At 24.9% G+C, this 20584-nt stretch overlaps 1 protein-coding gene across 3 annotated transcripts; it reads left to right on the forward strand.

The window, feature by feature from the left end:
- The first annotated feature begins 13653 nt into the window (after nt 1–13653).
- On the forward strand, nt 13654–18120 carry LOC135929391 (protein lifeguard 1-like). Of its 3 annotated transcripts, XM_065465944.1 has the most exons (11): nt 13660–13677; nt 13725–13848; nt 13892–13970; nt 14012–14065; nt 14126–14216; nt 14399–14436; nt 14480–14525; nt 14666–14707; nt 16671–16760; nt 16830–16877; nt 17566–18116. In XM_065465944.1, exons 2-11 carry the CDS (start codon nt 13770–13772, stop codon nt 17716–17718), a joined length of 720 nt encoding a protein of 239 aa, XP_065322016.1. In that variant the 5' UTR covers nt 13660–13677; nt 13725–13769; the 3' UTR covers nt 17719–18116. The 3 variants fall into 3 exon arrangements, with proteins under 3 accessions (XP_065322015.1, XP_065322017.1, XP_065322016.1); XM_065465943.1 differs by having other exon boundaries at nt 13654–13848; XM_065465945.1 differs by lacking the exons at nt 16671–16760; nt 16830–16877 and having other exon boundaries at nt 13654–13848; nt 17566–18120.
- The last annotated feature ends 2464 nt before the right edge of the window (nt 18121–20584 follow it).

Here is a 20584-nt window from a genome sequence, read left to right on the forward strand (position 1 = left end):
TTTTTTAAAAACGTTAAAAATAATACAAAAAGACGAAGAATTGTTATTAATTTTCATCATTATAAGGTAGTGGCCATTAATCTTTAAGATGATTTAAAATAAAAATGGATTACCTCGAAGCGTATTTTTTCTTTAATTTTAAATGATCTTGAGATTGCGGATTTAGAGTTTATTTTACTTAAAAGTTTGAAAAGAGATTGGCCTCATTTCCAAAATAAATAGGTAGTTGATACTACCATTAGAAAAAATTTGTTATTAGCATGACTATGCAAATATCTTAGGTTTCATTCTTTCTCTCAACAATTCCAAGTAGATCTGATTTTTACAAAAGTGGGCAAAAATACCGGAGAAGTCCCAATTTGCCATTGTCCCATGGGATCAGCGTGTATCCAAAATATTATCCGTTTTGATTAATATAACTGCTCATTTCTTATTATTAAAAAATATAAATATTTCTTACTTTTTTTTCGTAAAAATTTGACAACTTTATAAACTTTAAGGTGAAATTTATTAACTTTAAAAAATTAATTAAATTCGAAAAAATGATTTGGACCACTATTTCATTATTACATTAGTAAAAAATCTAATTTATCTTTTTTTGTTAAAGTTGGGATTTTTTTCTGAGCGATTAAATAAGAGTTTTAAATCAATATATAAACATAAAATTTTCTTAAAAGATGCTTTCTTTTAGCCACTCTTTAATTCAAAAGATGGGTAAAATTTTATTATAAATAATTCATTCTTCTATACTGGTCATAGCACACGTAGGCCACTATGGCCTATATTTTGGAAATAGCGCCTGTAATTGTTCGGTCAGCGTTACCGGAGATGATATAAAGATATTACCAATTTAAAGAAGCAAAATAACCAACGTAAAATATTTAATCATAATTTTTTTTATTAACGAACCTCGGCCAAAGACCACAAGAGTAGGGATTTGAGGATGAAACCCCCAATAAAATATTCATATCCCCCCTTTCCCCTCCCAGGTAAATCCTGGATACGTTACTGATATTAATATTGTAATGTGCGAAATAATACCACGTCAAAATTACCCTTAAAATATTTTACTAACAAATGTATTTAGTCTTTTTCGGTATAGGAAGATATCGAATTGCTATACTAGCCTTTTCACTATGTCAAAAGGGCGCAGGAGTTTTATAAGTCATTTCACAAAGAAAAAGGGTTCAACTAACCTCTTGCCATCCCTATTTATAATTATTAATTTCTATAAAATTTAAATTATGTTGTGAATCTTTTAACGAATAAAAATTCATATACTTTCTCCATCAACATAATTTGAAATTCTTAGGGTTTTCGAAATTAATATTTTTTCTCTAATAATTATAGGTGGGCATTTTTATTTTAAATTTTTTCGAATTTGTTCAATCTTATATTCGTTTTACTGATAAGAATACTGATTAAATATTCTTTTCAATACAAATGTATGTTGTATATTGGGATATGGGATTCATAAGGATGTGGAGCCTCTCAACTTCAAAATTACCGATGGAAATGTATTCCATTATACTTATAGAGGAATAAACACTCTGAATTTCAGACAATTTTCTTATGAACTTTTGAATGACAAACACTTAATTTATAAGAATTGATATTTATAACAGAATTTAATCGCAAATATTGTTCTAAATTTCATTAACTCTCTATAATACAGGAATATTTCTAGCCAAATCAAACTTTCCACATTTAAAAATCGCTTTCTATAAAAGGATATAGAATTTAGTGATTCAAAATCCCCAATGAATTCCATATCCCAATACGACATATATAATGAGGTATCTCGGTTTTTTATAAATAAAAGTATAGCATATATTTGAAAGCAATATCACATTGTGTTTATTTATTTGAAAAGGGAAATATATAGAACTCAACCAATATCTTTACATTTCTAACTAAAATCAATGTAAAATGCTGAGATCTTTCATATCTATGCTAAATCACGACATTTGGGACTGAATTTTACAACTTTTAAAAATTTATTTATATAATGTAGAATGGGAATTATATTACTTGTTTCTTCCATTTCATTCGCCTGTTTTGGTACCACGTTTTAACCTGTGTTTGATTGAGGCATAAATTACTTGCCAAAAAAGATCTCTCTTTCGTGTTCAAGTATTTGAAAGTGTTAAAATGTTTCTCTAGCCCCAGTAATTGTGTATCTGAAAACACGGTTCTGCATCGTCTAGAACCCGTGATCTTACAATTAGATTTTGAGGAAATGGACCTATCATCATCAATATTATCTTTATTGTTTTCACCCATTAAATCATCCATCGATTCTTCTTTATCCAAATCTTCCGACCTCCGATCATCTTTTTTATCTATATTAACGTCGAATTCGCGATTTGTGTCTAAATAATTTTTAGTAGCTGAGTTTCCCCTGCTAATAGGGTAGTCTTTTTTATGACGAGGAGAATCATTGCTAGGGTTGAGTATGTTTGATTTTAAATTTTTGATTGAATTGTCTATTTTTTCTTAAGTAAATATAAATATTATTCAATATTTTTATTAGATTTTTTTAAAGTTATATTATGATTTGTCTGCCAAAATAAGATTATTTAATATACAATGTTTTAAATAAATATATTTTTACTGTAGATGCATATATATATGTGTATTATAAAATATTACTTAAAAAGTTATATCTTATCCCTTAAAAATAAAATTTAAAAAAAAATTTCTTGTAATTTTTTATTATCAAATTTGTCATCCTACGAAACATGCCTTAATTTAAATTACTAGAATATTCGACAGTTTCTTAAATAATATTGGCATTAGCCAAGATTTTGAAAATACTTAAACTTTCGGAACTAAATAGTTATGGGAAATGTGCCATAAATGGCCATGTTTGAAGACTGGCCACCACCCTTTAACTTTTTATTTATTGGACCGTTTTCTCTCTAAATTGGTCAAAATGTATATATTTATGATATGTACCTTACATAAGTTCATTTATTGAATAGAGAAATACAAAAAAAATATTTTAATAAACTGTTTTTAGTACTTCCTTCTGGAAAAATCACGTTACACATATTTTTGTTTGGGGAAAAAATTAATAATTTAGATTACTGATATTTTATATAAACATTATCCTTAGGTATTTAGCATTATTCACACAAAAAATTAGACTTTAAAATTTTATTTAATAGACATATAAAGACGCTTAATAGTAATAGAGAGGTGAGTATTGTCGGCCATGTATTAATTGGGCAAGCCCGGACCGGGTTTTGGCCCGGCCTCGATTTTATATTTTTAAACCTCACACATTCACATATTCATATTGAAATGAAAAGCTTGTGCAAAACAACATTTGGTGAAATTTCAAATGACGAACAAGCTTATGAATGTTTAGCAAAAAGATAATTAAGATATTAATTTATAATATTATCATTAAATAGATGGTGATAAATTGAGATATTAATACTAATTAAATTAGTGTATAATTAATTTTTTATATAACAAAAAAATGTAGAAATATTACCATAGGTCTTTTACAAGTATTTCATATTGTATTATTTTATATTTATAATAAAATTCTTAAATAATAATGGCCAGTTTACACATAGTCTATGTATTGACTGGCCAGAAAAACAACTTTTATATAACTTCATTTAGCTCATAAAAAATTATACATAGAGCTTTGATTCAAATTATATTTTAAAGATTAATAATTAAGCTATACATTGATGTAAAATTTGTTTGGTTAAACCCAAATTTTAATACCTATTTTTTAAAAAAGCAAAAACATGGTCATTCATGGCACACATTAATTCTACTATTACTTAATTTATTATAATTAAATTACACTTAAAAATGTATATTCCTGGTTAGGATTATTTTTATATGGATATATCTAGAAGAGTCTAAGAATTTACCCTTATTTGAGAATATATCATTCATGTCAGGTGACATATTAGGAAAAATCTTGGAATCATTTAAATCAAAATCTTTCAAATGGTTCTGCCTTTCCTTTCCGATCCCCGAGTAATAAGCGCTCATAGATTTGAGGTAATGATCGGATAAAGCCATAAATTCATACATTTTCATGTCCTTCACAATTTCGGCTAAACTTTTATTTTGCGCATGAATATTAGCCATATGATGAAAATCTCTGAATTTATTTATTCTATTTTTGTTATTTTCCGAGGATACAACACCACCAGAATGATTAAAATGAAAATGGGCATAATCCGATTTAATTTCCATATCTTTTAGTTTTTCTCTCGAAAATTGACTCCTGGCGAGCAAACTATTTAATATAAATTGCTCGGTCAGGTTATGCTTCATATCCGGTGAGGTCCTATCAAAAAATTTATATTCTTCTTCGTATTTTTGGCCGTTTTCTTGTATGTACCTCTTAAAATTTTGGGAGATGTGCTTACACAAAGGATCCAAGTACCAAGGATGCCCCATCAAATCCTCTTGCGTTATCTGGATCTCTTTATTTGTATTTGTTACAATGTATCTTTTAACATTATTTTCCTGTTTTTGGTAGCCCAAATTAGACTTGACAGATGTTCGAGAAATCGGGTTATGATTCTTAGTCAAATGAAAAGGGTTAGTTTCTCGAAGCAGTTGCTTTATGGAGAAATTATTTGAATTCGATTCCATCAAATCATTCATAATAATTTTTTTTAAAAAGTAATTTATATTTTTAAAGATCTATATTATACTTTTCTTAATAATTTTCAAAAAATGAAAAAGAAGAAGAAAAATTGAGAATTAATTTTGTGAAAATTGGTAAAAAAAAATTTAAACTTAAGGGAAGGAATATTGGTTTTAATCAATTAACTTTAAATTATCTTAAATAACTTATTGGAATGTAAAAACTTACACATATGATTGACATCTCATCGATAAAAAATAATTTTTTTTTTGAAAAAAAATAATGTTTAATTTCATTCATTATCATAGCTGGATAATTAGCAATGTTCTATCTCAAGTTTCACATTTATAATCAAAACCTGCGTTTTAAAATGATAACTAAGTGTATAGATTTTCATTATTTTTTGTATTCCTATATTTCAATTAATTGTATTTATGAATTAGAATCTTACTTATAAATCGAGAATCGTATGACATTAAATACATATAAGACTATTTTGTTCCAAACGTGCAATAACCAGGTTATACAAATTATGGGAGGACACCGGGGATATAAACGAGCTTGAAGTTATGTACAATGTATATATTAAACTCTTAGGGTTAGTTATAATTTTATAAAAAATTCATAACTATAATCTAATTATATTGGACAACTTGCACCAGCTAAGGTAATTTTTTAGTATTTTCTATGATTTTCTAAATTAGTAATTTATTATAATAATTAAAAAGAAAACCCTATAAATTTATTGGAGCTTAAAAGATAAAGAAGGTCAAACGGTCTTAAACGTCCATTGGCGACAAAGACAGATATCTATAGAAAGCATCCTAATCTAATATGGTGTCTTTGGGACATGTGCCCCATTTCAAAGAGGTTATAAAAAAATTCTAAATTTAAAAAAAGATATCTTTTTTTTAAACAAAATTAAATGCGCTTAGTATATTTTTTAAAAAGAATATATCATTTATCCGTAAATCGAAGAATAAATTAATGAGTATTATTTAAATCGAAGAAATTGATGGCAATCTTATCCTTAAATGGGCTTTATATAAGCCCATTTTTTATAATATCCAAAGCGATAAGGTATAAGTTATACTTATTATTATTTATTTATTCATTTTGAATCGTATTTCTGTAGTCATAGTTCAAATTGACTTCTACACTCTCCCTAAGCCAATAAACGTTTCACCCCCCCCCCCCCAACTTTATCATCGCCTCCTGGCAAATCAAAATAAGAAAACAAACTCAATATTATCCCAAACATCCCTAAATTTTTTTTCAAATGACGATCGTCGTCATAACTATCTACTCCCCCCCTCTATATTTATACGACGATCTTGTATCTTAACCCCTCCCCCCACCCCACGGAGTAAAAATTCCTTATTAATTACCAACTTGAATTCTTGGAGATATTGAAATGACTTAACACTGGTTTAATCATAGGTGATTTAAAAGAGGGTTTCTAATTTCAACAAAGAATATCAATCAAAATTTGCCGACTCAACTGAATAACTCTATATGGGTCATTAAGACCCGATGATTTAACCCATATATTTAATTTTTCAAATAGTTTCCTTATTTAAATATTGGTATTTTTATTATTTTTATAGATTATGGCAGAGACCTGCAGAGGTACCATTTGCACGGCCCGGCCCGGATATTTAAAAAAAAATTTTTACGGCCCGACCCGGCCCGGATTTAAAAATTTAAGGCCCGGCCCGGATATTTTTTAAAAAAAATTTTTACGGCCCGGCCCGGATTTAAAAATTTCAGGCCCGACTCGGAATTTTTTAAAATTATATTCGACCTGGTATATACAAAAATTCACCTATGAGGTATTTTACCATATTTTTCAGCGAGTATTATCGCTTATTATTTAAAAAATACATGTAAAAAGCTAATATTTTGAGAATATTATATTGAATATATAAAAATTATAAAACTGTTATTTATAAAAATTGATATTTTGAGTATATACTATATTTTATATTGCATTTATAAAAATAAAACTAATATTCATAAAAATGGTATAATATTTGTCATATACTATATTTTATATTACATTTAAAAAAATAAACCTAATATTTAATTTATAAAAATGGAAAATATTTTGAGAATATAATATATTGTATTTAATTTACTATTTAATTTATAAAATAAAAATAAATCGCTATTTAAAAAAATGCATGTATAATAAATAGTATTTTGAAAATATAATCTAATTTCACAATATTAATATAATTTATTTTATAATATAAATTTTTAACAAAAGAAGATAATTGTATTATATAATATTGTAAAAAAAAATAATGAAAAATGTTGGATTAAAAACTTTCATGACTCAAAGTTAAATATAATAAATGCAATAAATATTTGAAGTAAAAAACCAGCATGATTGATGAAACCCTATACTCAAGAAAGATCCATTGGAAAAATTGGTTGACTTCAGAACCATGGAAATTCGCTTTGATGAGCCGCCCACCACTCTAACAAATTATCCACCTTAAATGTTTTATCTATTATTTATGTAATTAAAATATTCATCATCGGGTATTGACATATTACCAGAATTACCATCGCCCCATTTGTCATAAAACGATTCAGTTTGTTTAACAACAGTCGTAATTTGACTGGTCGATGGTATTTCATTTACTTCCTGAGCCTCTTGTAATTTAATATAATCTTTTATATAGTTTTCCGTCATTTTGCGATCTGTCCCTGACTACATACGTAATTGCTTGAATTTGGGACAGAGAAAAAGAGAAATAAAATGATACTTTGTAAAACAAATTTTTCAATTAAAAAATGCTTTATATTAAGTAAAATCAATTTTATTTCTCCTTTTTCGCTTTGAAAGGTATTACAAACTTTAAGAAGTGATATTTCTTTATTTGATTGTTTTGGTAAAATATATTCTAAAAATTTAAATAATACTTGAATATTAGGGCTTATTTAAGATATTCCTTTATTTGATTGTTTTGGTAAAATATGTTGTAAAAATTTAGATATGAATTATAAAAAAATATATTAATACTTTGAATAAATTTGCAGGAAATTAATAATTAGATCGATTTGTGAGTGTTAGGTAGTGTTAACCATCACCCAATATTATATTAATCATAACTATAATATAATATAATCTTATAACCATTAACTCATAATGTAAAAATTTTTATAAAAAATATTAAGGCCCGGCCCGGCCCGGGTTTAACAAACTTAAGCCCGCCCGGCCCGGCCCGGGTATATTTAAAAAAACTTTTTAGGCCCGGCCCGGATATGTTAAAAAAAATTTTTTTAGGCCCGGCCCGGGTTTATTTAAAAAATTTAAAATACGGCCCGGCCCTGGATTATGATTTGTATATTTTTGATATTTATAATTAAAATTTTTATCATATTGTAATCGTATTAATAATTAATTTAAAAAATAAAGATTTTAAACTATATAAAAGAATATGAAATCAAAAATATAAAATTTTAAAAAGATAACTTATTTTTGTTATATATGATATTAATTATATTGTTATGCTATGTATTAATTGGAGCCTTGCAAAGTAATTTTTTGTGTCCCATGGCCGATCCAATTATAAATTTTTAAAAAATTGTGTTCGAGCCGGAGCCGAGTACAATTTTCTGTTTCAGCCCGACCCGAGCCCGTCTAAAGAAAATTTGGAATTTTTAACCCTGTTTATTAATATATAAGTAGAAATTTCTTCAAATTTTCCATTTGTATTTTTTTTTGGTCTCAAATTCTTGAGTTCTAATCTTTTCAAAATATATTTTTCAAATTCGGATCCGTTTTATGAAAAATTTTATAAATAGAAAAATCTGATTTTAAATGAAATTTTAGATAAAACCAAAGTTATCAAATAGTTATATTTCATAACTGTTATAGCGGATTAATAAGCTAGATTTTATGTTAGCTAAATGTGAATATATTAGATATTTTATTTTCCCTGGTAGAATATGATGTATGTGTGATTATGATTGACATTTCGATAAAACAAAATAATTCTTTAATTTTTGGGCCTCGGGTCGGACTGCCCGAGAAAATAGTTTTCAGTGTCCGATCAAGTCGGGTTTTGGATAGCCCGTAATTCTAATATGGATTTCAATACTATATTTTATATTGTAAAATCGTTTGGGTGGTAGGGCGTGAACGTGGAAGCGGCTCCACTCCGGTTTCGTGTTGGGACGGACCCCATTCAAGTGCACTGTCTTTTAGACAGATTCATTCAGGATAAAGCTTGTTTTTTAGTACTTTAAATCAAAAAGTTCCAAATAGCGCCTGTTTCATATATTTTTTTAAGTAAACTGGATAAAATATGAGTTTGACTTGACTTTTTTTGCTCCAAAAAATTGTTATCTTTAAATTATTTTAATGGTTGTGAGACCCTGGGGCAATTTTTATTCGTGTATTTAAATTTTCAGATCAATTAAAATTATAATATAAGTAATTATGATTTCAAATTTTATATTATTTAAAAATAAATAATAATTTTTTTATGCAAAATTTTTTTAATCCCCGCAACTTCCTAAAACTTTTAGAAAAGATAATAAACATTTAAAAGTATAAAATATATTTTTGTTAAAATTTAATCCTTATTTAGAACTAGTCGAAGAATTAAATAAGATTTTATTTTATTGAAAATAATAAATAATACTTTTAATTTTTTTGGTTGGACTTGTGGGGCTCTTAATAACCGCAGTCTTTTCTCTCTTTCCATTAAACTTTTAACAAAATAATTTAAATATAGGCTCAAAATATACATATTAGTAGTGTATAATATAGTATATTTTTTACGTCCAAAAATCTCCCTCGAGAAAATGAAAATTTGAAAAAAATCCCTCCCATTATTAAGACAAAGATTTTATTCACACAAGTCAAACTTTTTAAAATAATAAGTAAAATGTTTTATAAATATTTTATTCAAGAGTAGTAAATAATTTTTAGGATTCTGTAATACCAAAATTATGTTTGCAGAAAGAAATATCATTTGAAAGGGCCAAATTATAGAACCATAATTTTTTTGTAGACGGAAAAACGAATTAGTGATACATATCTTCCCCCTATCCCTAAATGTTTCTAGTTTCTACTCATACCTCTCTGAAAAGTTTGCCTTTCACTTCCATGAAATTTTTAATTTCCTAAAAATATATCACTCACTTTATAGTAATGGGTTGACAAAGAAGAAAAATATATGATTATGTAAAATTTTAGGTTTTCATAATATACTTTTATATTTATATCTAGACTAAAATTTGTTATTATTTCTTTTAATTTGATAAAACCCTCCCCTTAATTTTATATTTCTATAAAATCATTTCAGAATTTCGTCTTCTTTTTAAAAAAGTACTTGAAAAATACCGAAAATCTACGAATACGCAATAAATGTGAATATTTATATTTTAATCAATTTTCACAATAAAAAATTTAGTTATAAAATTATATTTAAAAAATTTTTAAAAAGGGTCGCTTCTGAAAATTATGAGATACAATTATCACGTTTAATTTTAAAGTGTAAAAGCGCACTTAGTATTCATTTTACATATAATAATCTTTTAGATTTCAATGGATATAATTTTTTTAAGTTAGTATTGAAAGTTAGGTTTTGGTAATTAAATTTAAATTAATACCCCCACATTACAAATGATAATTTTTCGAGAATATTTTTAATAGATGCTTAGATGTAATAGTTGATTTTTTTTATAAAGAGCAATAAATAAAATTGCATATTGATAAAATAAAAACAAAATTAGATACTTTTTTAAGAATACCGTACGGAACATTCCAAAACATAAACTGGAGTGGAATAGAAACACTTAAATACCTTACAGAATTTTTAGCAATGTAATTTATATTGATAATATTTTACATTTTTCAATATTTTTTTGGGGTAAATTCATGAAATATGATTACAGTTCTAATTCTATTAAATTTTTCATGATAATTAGTTTCCCTTTTAATACTTAATTTTTTTTTAATATTTAAAAAAAAATTAATATATCCGCACCCCCTTCTCCCGCTAGGCTACGCAGCTGGTATATGTATGCAAAAAAAATAATAGAAGATGATTGTCATTCGTCATTCATTAAGCGTTTATACTCTTTTTATTGTTAAAACAACAAAGCTACCCTGATTCTTCTCATGCCCATAAAACTGAATAAAATTTTAAGAGGTTAAAATTAAAAAAATTATTGACCAATTTTTGGATTGGAGTTACCTATGCTCACCCAAAAGCTAGTTCCATGCTTCGCCTTCAGGCAATAAAGGGGAATATAAATGCATGTACCCCATAGGCTTACCCGGGGGGGGGCAAGGAAAATTCCCCCCCCCCTTCAGAAATTTATCACTTTTTATGAATATCATTTTAAGCCAATAAAAAATATCATTGTTAGCCCCCCCCCCATCTGCCCCCCAAAAAATATATGCATATATCTTGAACAATAATTTGAAAGAAAGAATGGAAGTTAATATTTTTTTAACTAAAACTATTCATCATAATTCATAATATTTTATAAAAAATCATTTATATATAAAAAAAGTGAAACCAAAAATGTTTAAGATGTGAAATATAAGTCAAAGATAAGTCGTAAGACAAAAGTTAATGCATTATAATTACTAATAATAGATCCATAAAATTACTAAATAATATAATATATCAAATATACTTTTTTATAAAGTGAGTAACTTTAATTTATTTATCTTAATAAAAGTAAAATATAATTATAAAACTATTGGAAAATTAAATCATAAATTAAATAAGCACAATATAAATAGTGGAATTTTATATGTCGTAGATTTACAATATATCTAATTTTATCAATTATCGCATAACGATCAAATAATTTATACCACTAGTGTATTATATATTTTACAGAAGACTATAAAATATTGTTAAGAACATCAGAAAATATCTTTAAAGGAATGTAAACGAAAAAAATATTTCTATATTTCAGTAGCGTCAATATCTAATAAGGTACATCAATTGTGGAATGAATAATATGATTATTTAATATCAAATTTTATTTAAAAAAATAGATGGCTTTAAATAATTGTATGCGGATTGTCGTTATATGTAACATCATAAACATCGATTATTAAAATTTATTTAAATATTAACTGTAATATATTCTATAACTGTCAAATATATCTGCAAAGTAAAATTTTACCTAATATTTTGTAATAAATTCTTTATAATAGAGGAATATCAATACTTACTTTTTATAAAGAAATTTCTTATACTTGTTTGGAATAAATTTTTATACTCTTTTCTATTAATGTATATATAAGTAATTATTATATTTTATATAAACTAATAAAAATATATTTCATATAGTTCCAAGTAATATGAGTATATATAGATTAAGAAAACCAGACCAAAGGCCGAGCAAAAGCGGGTTGAAGGCCCGCCCAAAGTGGGGTCTGGGGGCTTCGCCCCAGAAATTTTTTAATTCCCCCTTATGAAAATCCTGGCTATGCCTGACCCCGAGGCTCAAGCAGGAATTCGCTTAAAAAGGGGGGGGGGGGGTATTCAATTTTTTTGTAGAATCATTATAAGAGTTATTTAAGAATATTATGAGTTCCAAAAATTTATTAGTTAGTGATTATAAAATATTGAAAATCTCTAATACACATATTCAAATATAAATAAATGGTAAAATAGATGTTTATGATAGGTGTGTGAATCTCTCATAAATAAATGTCTCGAAGAAGAATTTTGAAAAAAAAGGTATATTAACATTTAAATTTGGTTCATAAATTTGAATTATATTTTAAAAATATTGTAATTATAGATTAATACACAAAATTATTTCAGAATTATTGCATGGTGCATTAATGAAAATATATAATTAAGAAACAAAATAATTTTTAATGTGAATTTCAATATTGAAATAGATTCTGCATTAATAAAATTTACATATATGCAAGTGCTGCCTGATTAATCAAGGACCTTTGATTTATTTGAGTTATAAAAGTATCCAAGAGAGGGATGGGATTTACTTTATATTATACTTCGACTATCCATATATTAATATTGGAATGATGGGCTTGCTTTGCTGCTAGTCTAGGTAGACTGTTGCATTATTCTAATTTTATTATTTTTTGTTATAATCTAATTTTATTTTATAAACGGCGTAACCTTACTTTTATATTACTTTTTTGTATTTCGTTTTATATTCTAATTTATATTTTAGAAAATGTATATATACCTTAAGAAAAGAAAAAGAAGTGAGTTAATAAAATATATTTTTACTGACTCGAACCTCGCGCTATATCGTTAAGAGCCTTATTCTTTTCATGGTGTCCCGGGTCTGGGTGGTGGACTAGAAAAAGACCACTACCTAATCTTCTGAGATGACTATCTAACCCATGGAGACTGCTTAACCTATGGAGATGACTACCTTATCTATTGTGACTACCTAATCTACTGAGATGACTATCTAACTTATGGAGACTGCTTAACCTATGGAGATGACTACCTATTATTACCTTATTTATTGTGACTGCCTAATCTATTGATATGACCAATGTCTAATCTATGGAGATGACCAAGAATCAAACCTTAGCACGTTCTTTCATGCAAAAAGCTTCTTTCTTTATAGACAAACATTAAATTTAAGCAGCTCAGCTTTTGACTCAACAATGACATATAATTTATGATATTTACCCTCTCCATTTGCCCTAATTTCCTTAAATTCTAATATAATACTTTTAGCTATTGATATTTACAATAAAATTGATGTCATTTTATGAAATATTTTATTTAGTCTTAAGTCTCTATTAAATTCAAATTTTCATTAAATAAATAAAATTCAATAATAATTATACTTATCTTTCTTCATAATAAATTCATACAAAATTTTTATAATTTGATAATTTATATTATAAATTGAAACATCACAAGACTTTTCAGTTTGCCAAACTAAAATCTATTAGAAATTTAGTTCCAGTCAATTCCAATCTAAAAGATGACTGTCATGTCATTATTTCTTACTCCATACATATGATCTATCAAACACGTAATATATCAAATACATGTGACTTTTAACAGGTTGCCAATCTTATTTTAGCAAGACTCTTTTTATTTTTTGATCCCAGCAAAACAGAATAGAAAAAGAAAGCAAACGAGGATATACTTTGAATATGAATAGAAATGATAATTATGAAAGATTTAATGAGAATGAAAGTGCCATTTTATTTAGCGATAAGACAATCAGACGAGGTTTGCTAATGTATATGTATATATTCAATTGATTGTTTACTAGGGTTTATTCGAAAGGTTTATGCCCTACTTCTAGCTCAATTAATTGTTACCTGCATCTTCATAACTATTTTTTTATATGTGTAAGTTGTAAAATTTTATTATTTTATAAATTTATTTTAAGACCTGAGGTTAAACTTGCTTCAAGACAATATCCTGGGATATATATAGCAGCTCTGTAAGAATTTGTTAATTAAAATCATGATTATCACAATTATATAAATTAATATTGTTTAAGAGTTGGAACATTTGTACTCATTATAGCCTTGACTTGCTTTGAAGGACTTAGAAGGAAATGGCCTTTGAATATAATAATGCTTGGAGTCTTTGTAATAATTATTTACATTACATCATATTATTTTAATCAAAATTTGAAGCTAATATTATTATTTTTCATATAATATATTCCTAATTCTTTTTTAAATAAGAAATTTAATTAATATATAAACTTGTTTAAAATGTTATTTATTAATTTTTTAAAAATATTATTTATATTACCAAAACAATCAAGACTCTGTTCGAAGGCTGGCTCTTAGGTTCAATTTCAAGGTATTTTTAAAGTTTATATCATTGTAAACTTTATTATATTAAGTTATTATGGAAAAGATGAAGTTTTAATGGCTGTTGGAATTACTACAGTGAGTTTGAAATTATTATATTAAATTTACTAAGTGGCATTTTTATCTTAACATTTTGGCATGCTATGTATTTATTTTTGTGTAAATTTAAATACATTACAAACTATTTTATTTTTTTTAATTTTTAATGATGGATTAAGATCATAGTGTTTTCCCTTAGCATATTTGCTTTCCAAACAAAGGTACATTTATTTTTTTTAGTATATAATTTATTTTATTGTGTAAATTTTAATCAAAATAAATTAAATAGTAAGCATTTATTAATTTTAGTTAGTAAAATATTTTTAAGTTATAAAAGTATTCAGTAATTTTTGTATATATAAAATATTAAATAAAAAAATATTTGATAAAATATATATTCTGGTAGGTAAATATTTATATTTGATCTTGAAAATTATGTTTATTACATTGATAAGCATGAAGCCTACTACTGGGCACAACCCATATAAAAGATTAATATGTATGTATTAATGAACAGAATTTGTCTGCTTTTTTGAGTGAAATATTATAAAAATGATTTTTAATTTTCAATTGAAATCAATGATATATTGTTAATCTATTATGACTTGTCATGTTTCTACTATAAGTTTTTATTATTTTTAAAGGTGAAAGCCCATACTCTGACTTGTACTAATATTAAAATGAAAAGTTTTGATTAGTTTTCCAAATTTTTTAAAGTTGTTGGTTTTCCTTTTTTTGATTGAAATTTCATTAACACAATTGCAATTATTAGACATTTTAAATAAATTATTATTACACCAAAAATATATAGTATGAGTAGTAACACAAAAGTGCTCCATTTGAGCTGATTTTTAAAATCGAATAACTCTAGATTTTAGCCTGAAAACTATTGCCTAGGCCTCGATATTTCGAATAAATGTTCAAATCTTTATGCCATCTATGAGCAAAGTCTTTTTCTGAATAAAATACTGACTTAGCCTTTTTAAAATCATGGATCATTGCATCACCAAGTATGAGCATTATTTTTTTCATTTATCAATTTTATAAAATAACCAATTGTAAATTTGCATTTATATTTTTTAACGTAGTAAAAAACAGGGTTTAACATTTGCTCAAAATTCAAAGATCCTTACTCTTTTGACGATCAAAAAAATGAAGATTTTTTTGTAATAAAAACTCTTAAATTTTCCTTTTCTTCTTTCTTTTATATTTTTGTAAAAAAAAATTATGTATGCTCAAGAAATATTTTTTACAAAAAACATTTTCATTTTACTCAAAATCTCTCGTGCTCAAAATTTTTTTTGATCTTCAAAAATTTTTTGCTCAAAATTTTGGGCGAAAGAAATCTTCAACTCTGAGGAAAAATAATAACTTTTTAAGATAGTAAAATATTGTAGTAAAATAATAACGTAGTAAAATATATTCATTTTTTGACGTAATTAGAATAGTATTAATTTTCTTAACATAGAATAAATATTACTTTAAATTTATTTAAGAAAAATTATAAGGAAGTAATGCTTCCCTTGCTTTTATGGGCGCTTCGTCATTGGTTTAATATAAGAATTATTTTATTAAAAAATAAATAAATTGTAAATTTTTATTCAAGTTTTATAAACATAAAGTAAATATTGATATTGGAAAGGGATTCATTTCCATTTAACAACCTTTGGAGATGAACACGGAATGACCCTTACCAATTTATTTGTATTTCATTCCTCCTTATTAACTGAGAATCGTATTTTTGTATAGTGGATAATTTACAGCAATATATTGTTTCCTGTTTATTTTGTTTTATTGTAGTTCTAATAAGATTTCCTAACGTCTTGCATTTGTTGATAATTTCAAATATCATCCTTATTTATTGATCTAATGTCATGCTTGTTATTGAATTCTATCTTCATAGTTCATCCATATGTTTTCTCTTTTCCAATAATTTTTTTGGTCATCAGATCACATGGGAGAAATACATGATATTCATATTCATTACTGACAATTTTGGTACTGAATGATATAATAATTTGATGAATTTTATTATACGGGGCTGGTAAGATCAAAGACAAAGAACTCATTACTTTTTTTATTTGAATTATTTAAATCATAATTTTTATTTCCCAATCCTACTGATAAATTATTTATTTTTAAAGTGCCTTTTAAAATATGACTTATTATAATGTAAAAATTTAGTGGGACATGACTGGATGCCATATGTTTATGTTTGTAGCTCTGATAATCCTGTTAATATTTGGAATTTTGTGCATCTTTATACGCAATCGAGTAATAATAAATATAAAAAATATTTAGGTACTATAATATATACATACAATTTATTTTTAATCGCTTTAGATACTAAGCATCGTATACTCTAGCTTAGGTGCTCTAATCTTTTCTGCTGTAAGTTAATAATCATTTATTCCCCATAATATTTTATTGAATTTATTTAAATATTTGTTTAGTTAATGTTTCATGATTTTTTTAAAATATATACTTTATTAGATCAAACATAAATTTAGAAGATTATTTGCAAAATTTAACAATAACAGTGTTTCCAAATTGAGTGTTTTTTTTGAAAAAACATATCATCGTTTAAGGTAGGTGTTCATCAATTATTGTCCATTTTTCTCTATTGATGTATTTTGGGAAATATAACTAATTTTTTTGTTTAACTTTTTAACCAATATAGATGATACCGTTGTAAAAGAGTCAAGTTTGCACATTAGCTCAAATTTCAAAAATCTTCAAAAATTTTGCTCTTTTGAAGATAAAAAAAATTTGAGCATGCTTAAAGAGGATTCCTGAGCAAAATGAAAAATGATTTTTGTAAAAAAATCTTCTTATATTTTCCCTTTGATGTTTTTTTTAAAGAATTTTAAAAAAAATTTCCCATATGTTTTTAAATAAAATATCACTTAAAAAATCTTCTTTTAGTGTGCTCAAAATTTTTTTGAAAAAAGGTCTTCAATTTTTTTGATCTTCAAAGTTTTGAAAAAAAGCACAATTTGGAAGCATATTAACCTTATTATTTATTATATTTCATATTTTATCTATATATTACTAAATATTTATCAATTTTAAATAACAGTACATCATTTTTGACACTCAAATGATGATGGGCGGAGACAAGAAATATTCTTTGTCTCCTGAAGAATACATATTTGCCGCCTTGACATTGTATCTAGATATCGTGAATCTATTTTTATACATCCTTCAACTAATCAATCATTCCAATAATTAATATAATAGAATTTTTGTTTTTAAAATTATTATAATTATAATATATCAACATATTATAAATATCTATATTTATACCAAATCTAATTTATTTATTTGATTTGTTACCTATAGAAGATTCAAATGTTTAAAATATACCTTAATTTATACTATTATAAAACCAATTATAAGGTGCAAAATGTTTTCATAAATTTTTTTTATTATTAATCATTTTAAAAATAATTTATTCGTATATTATATTGTATTTTGGCATTACCCGCTCTTTTGCGAATTGATAATTCCCAATAAAGTCACATTTGATATATTTAATAAAATGTTTTAATTACTCATGTAATCTTATAATATTTTTTTTAAATTATACTCAACATTTTTGATTAGTTGCTAAATTATGCAGTGTAAATTGTTACATTTTATAAATTCAATAAACTGTCAAAGTCTAACAATCTGGAATCGTTTTAGTATTTTGTTTACGTTTAAAATGTTACCTCTCACCATTTAATATTAGGAAATTTTTTCCACTTGTTCAGACGGATACGCACGCTATTCACACCCACTATTATTGAAACCAAAATATTTCACAGAGAGGTGGGGTTTATGGTGGGCTTCAACTTATTCTAAATAATATTGGCTTTGCATCATTATTTTTATTTTCAAGGAATATAAACAGATCTCTAAGACACCCCTTTTAAAAATAATAGTTTCTTCCTTTAGCAGAATATTTTTGCATTATTTGAAAGTGGAATGACATTGTTTTTTAAAGTTATAAAATAGAATATATACATAAAAAATCTAAGAGGAGTGGTGTGAGATGGCAAAACTTAATAAGATATTGGTATTTTATTTAAAGCGACGTCAAGGTGGCAAAGATAATTATAAAAATTTTAATTAAATATTTAATTATTTATCAAATATTAGCATCTACACATATATTGAAACAGTTTTGGAATCTTTATAATATTTTTTTGTTATGAATTAAAATCAGAAATAAATTTTTTAACTTTTGAAGGAAAATGTTGAGATCCCTTAGTAAAATTTTATGTTATTGAAAAACAAATAAGAAGCATTAAAAAAATATAGTTTGAAAACAAATTCATTTTTACAAAATTTTTGATTTCATCTTGGGTGATCAAAAATCTATGGTCTTGAAAAAAAAAGCTCAAATTTTTTTTAAAGATTAAAACTAAAGAAATTATATTGAAAAATTAATTAACAATGCATAATTTTCATTTCATATATATATTTTAAGCTAAAAAAATATTTTAAATTAACTACATAATAGTAAAAATGTATTGTAGAATATTAGATATATTCAATAATAAAGGATACATTAATAGTTGAATTTCCTTTTATATCATAATAAATAGTTTAAATCCCTTAATATAATTTAATTATATTTTAAATAATTAAATTATATTTTAAATAATTAAATTATATTTTAAATTTCAATAATATTAAATCGGGCGTATTATTATTTTATAAAAAAAAAATTTTAATTATATTTTGTTTTAATATATTTTAAAATCATATTGTTTTATTACTTAAAAAGTAAGCTAAATTCCATTTACTAATAGATTTTATAAATTACAAATATTCACATTTTAATTGTTAAAGTAAGATAAATTAATTTTTTTAAATAAAATTTGAATACTTGTTATTGATGTTTTTTTTAAATAGCATTTTGTTTTTATTACCATTACAATATATAGATTAATTACAATATTACCATACAATAATATCATTCTAATAATTAATATCACAGAAATTTTTTATCTAAAATATGATGTTTGTAAAAGATTATTTTACACCTAGCATAAAAATATATAAAGTTTTTCCATTTTTAGGGGAAAATTATAATTTAGATAAATGCGGTAATATTATAAATGGCGTTATAATTTATTTGTAAAATGATATATAGATTTTGCGACTATTTAAAATAATATATAAAAAAGAGATTCGGTGAATTTAATATCAATAATTTATAAAAGTAAAGATTGGAGAGGTGGGGGGGGGATATGTGTATTTGTTCGAATTTTCAGATGATTTCAAAAGGAGAAACACTATGATGTGCTATTCTGATATATAATAACTTGGGATTTTAACGTAGATTAATATCTAATGAAAATTATTAGTGGGTTAAGCGTTCATGTATTCTTTTTATACAAATTCAGTGAAATAACTTTTTTAAAAGATATGATATACAGACAAGAAAGGGGGATTATAATTAGGTGTTGATTTGTAGGTATAGACATCCACCCATGTTGATTGATATTGAAAAAATTATTGAGTTAAGTTTATCGTTAAATAAATATTGAAGATATTGGAATAATTGTTGTAGATACAGATATTTTTTAATTTTCAAATTTAAAATTTTACATATCACAGCATATATCTTATTTTCTTCGAGAATTTTGTATTAATTTCCTTATTTTTTTCTGCCATATTTTAAATATATTAACAACCAAAACTAGCTGGAAAAAAAATTTACAACTCATATTAAGTAGATAGATAAAAAAATAACAACACCAAAACGAAATAAGTAAAGATTATATTTTATATATAAATGTAACTCAATAGAATATCAATACCAATTATATGTAATATTTTTTATTTGTAGGATGATTAACACTCATAGTAGTGAAGAAGAAGGTAGTGAAATTTAAATTATGGGAATAAGTTCCCCAATCTTAAAATTTTAGAAGGAAATTTTTTTTTAAAATAAAACTTAAAAAAGACAATGTACAGGCTGAATGTAAAACCTGCATAAACAAAAAAAATGATAAAGGATTCAACACTTTTTTTTATATTAAATTATATCATTTATATGGTTAAAAAAGACAAGTTATTTAAAAAATTCATGCTTACATAATCTA

This window comes from Gordionus sp. m RMFG-2023, chromosome 5 (genome assembly GCF_954871325.1).
Source record: "Gordionus sp. m RMFG-2023 chromosome 5, tfGorSpeb1-WG-v2, whole genome shotgun sequence".
Classification (NCBI taxonomy): domain Eukaryota; kingdom Metazoa; phylum Nematomorpha; class Gordioida; order Chordodea; family Parachordodidae; genus Gordionus; species Gordionus sp. m RMFG-2023.

What these genes read in the sequence shown, in the direction of transcription:
- LOC135929391 (XM_065465943.1), top strand. Translation starts at nt 13,770, where the DNA reads ATGAATAGAAATGATAATTATGAAAGATTTAATGAGAATGAAAGTGCC. An exon ending in TAATAATGCTTGGAGTCTTT is followed by an intron (nt 14,217 to 14,398) that starts GTAATAATTATT and finishes AAAACAATCAAG; the next exon opens with ACTCTGTTCGAAGGCTGGCT. An exon ending in CTCTTAGGTTCAATTTCAAG is followed by an intron (nt 14,437 to 14,479) that starts GTATTTTTAAAG and finishes TATTATATTAAG; the next exon opens with TTATTATGGAAAAGATGAAG.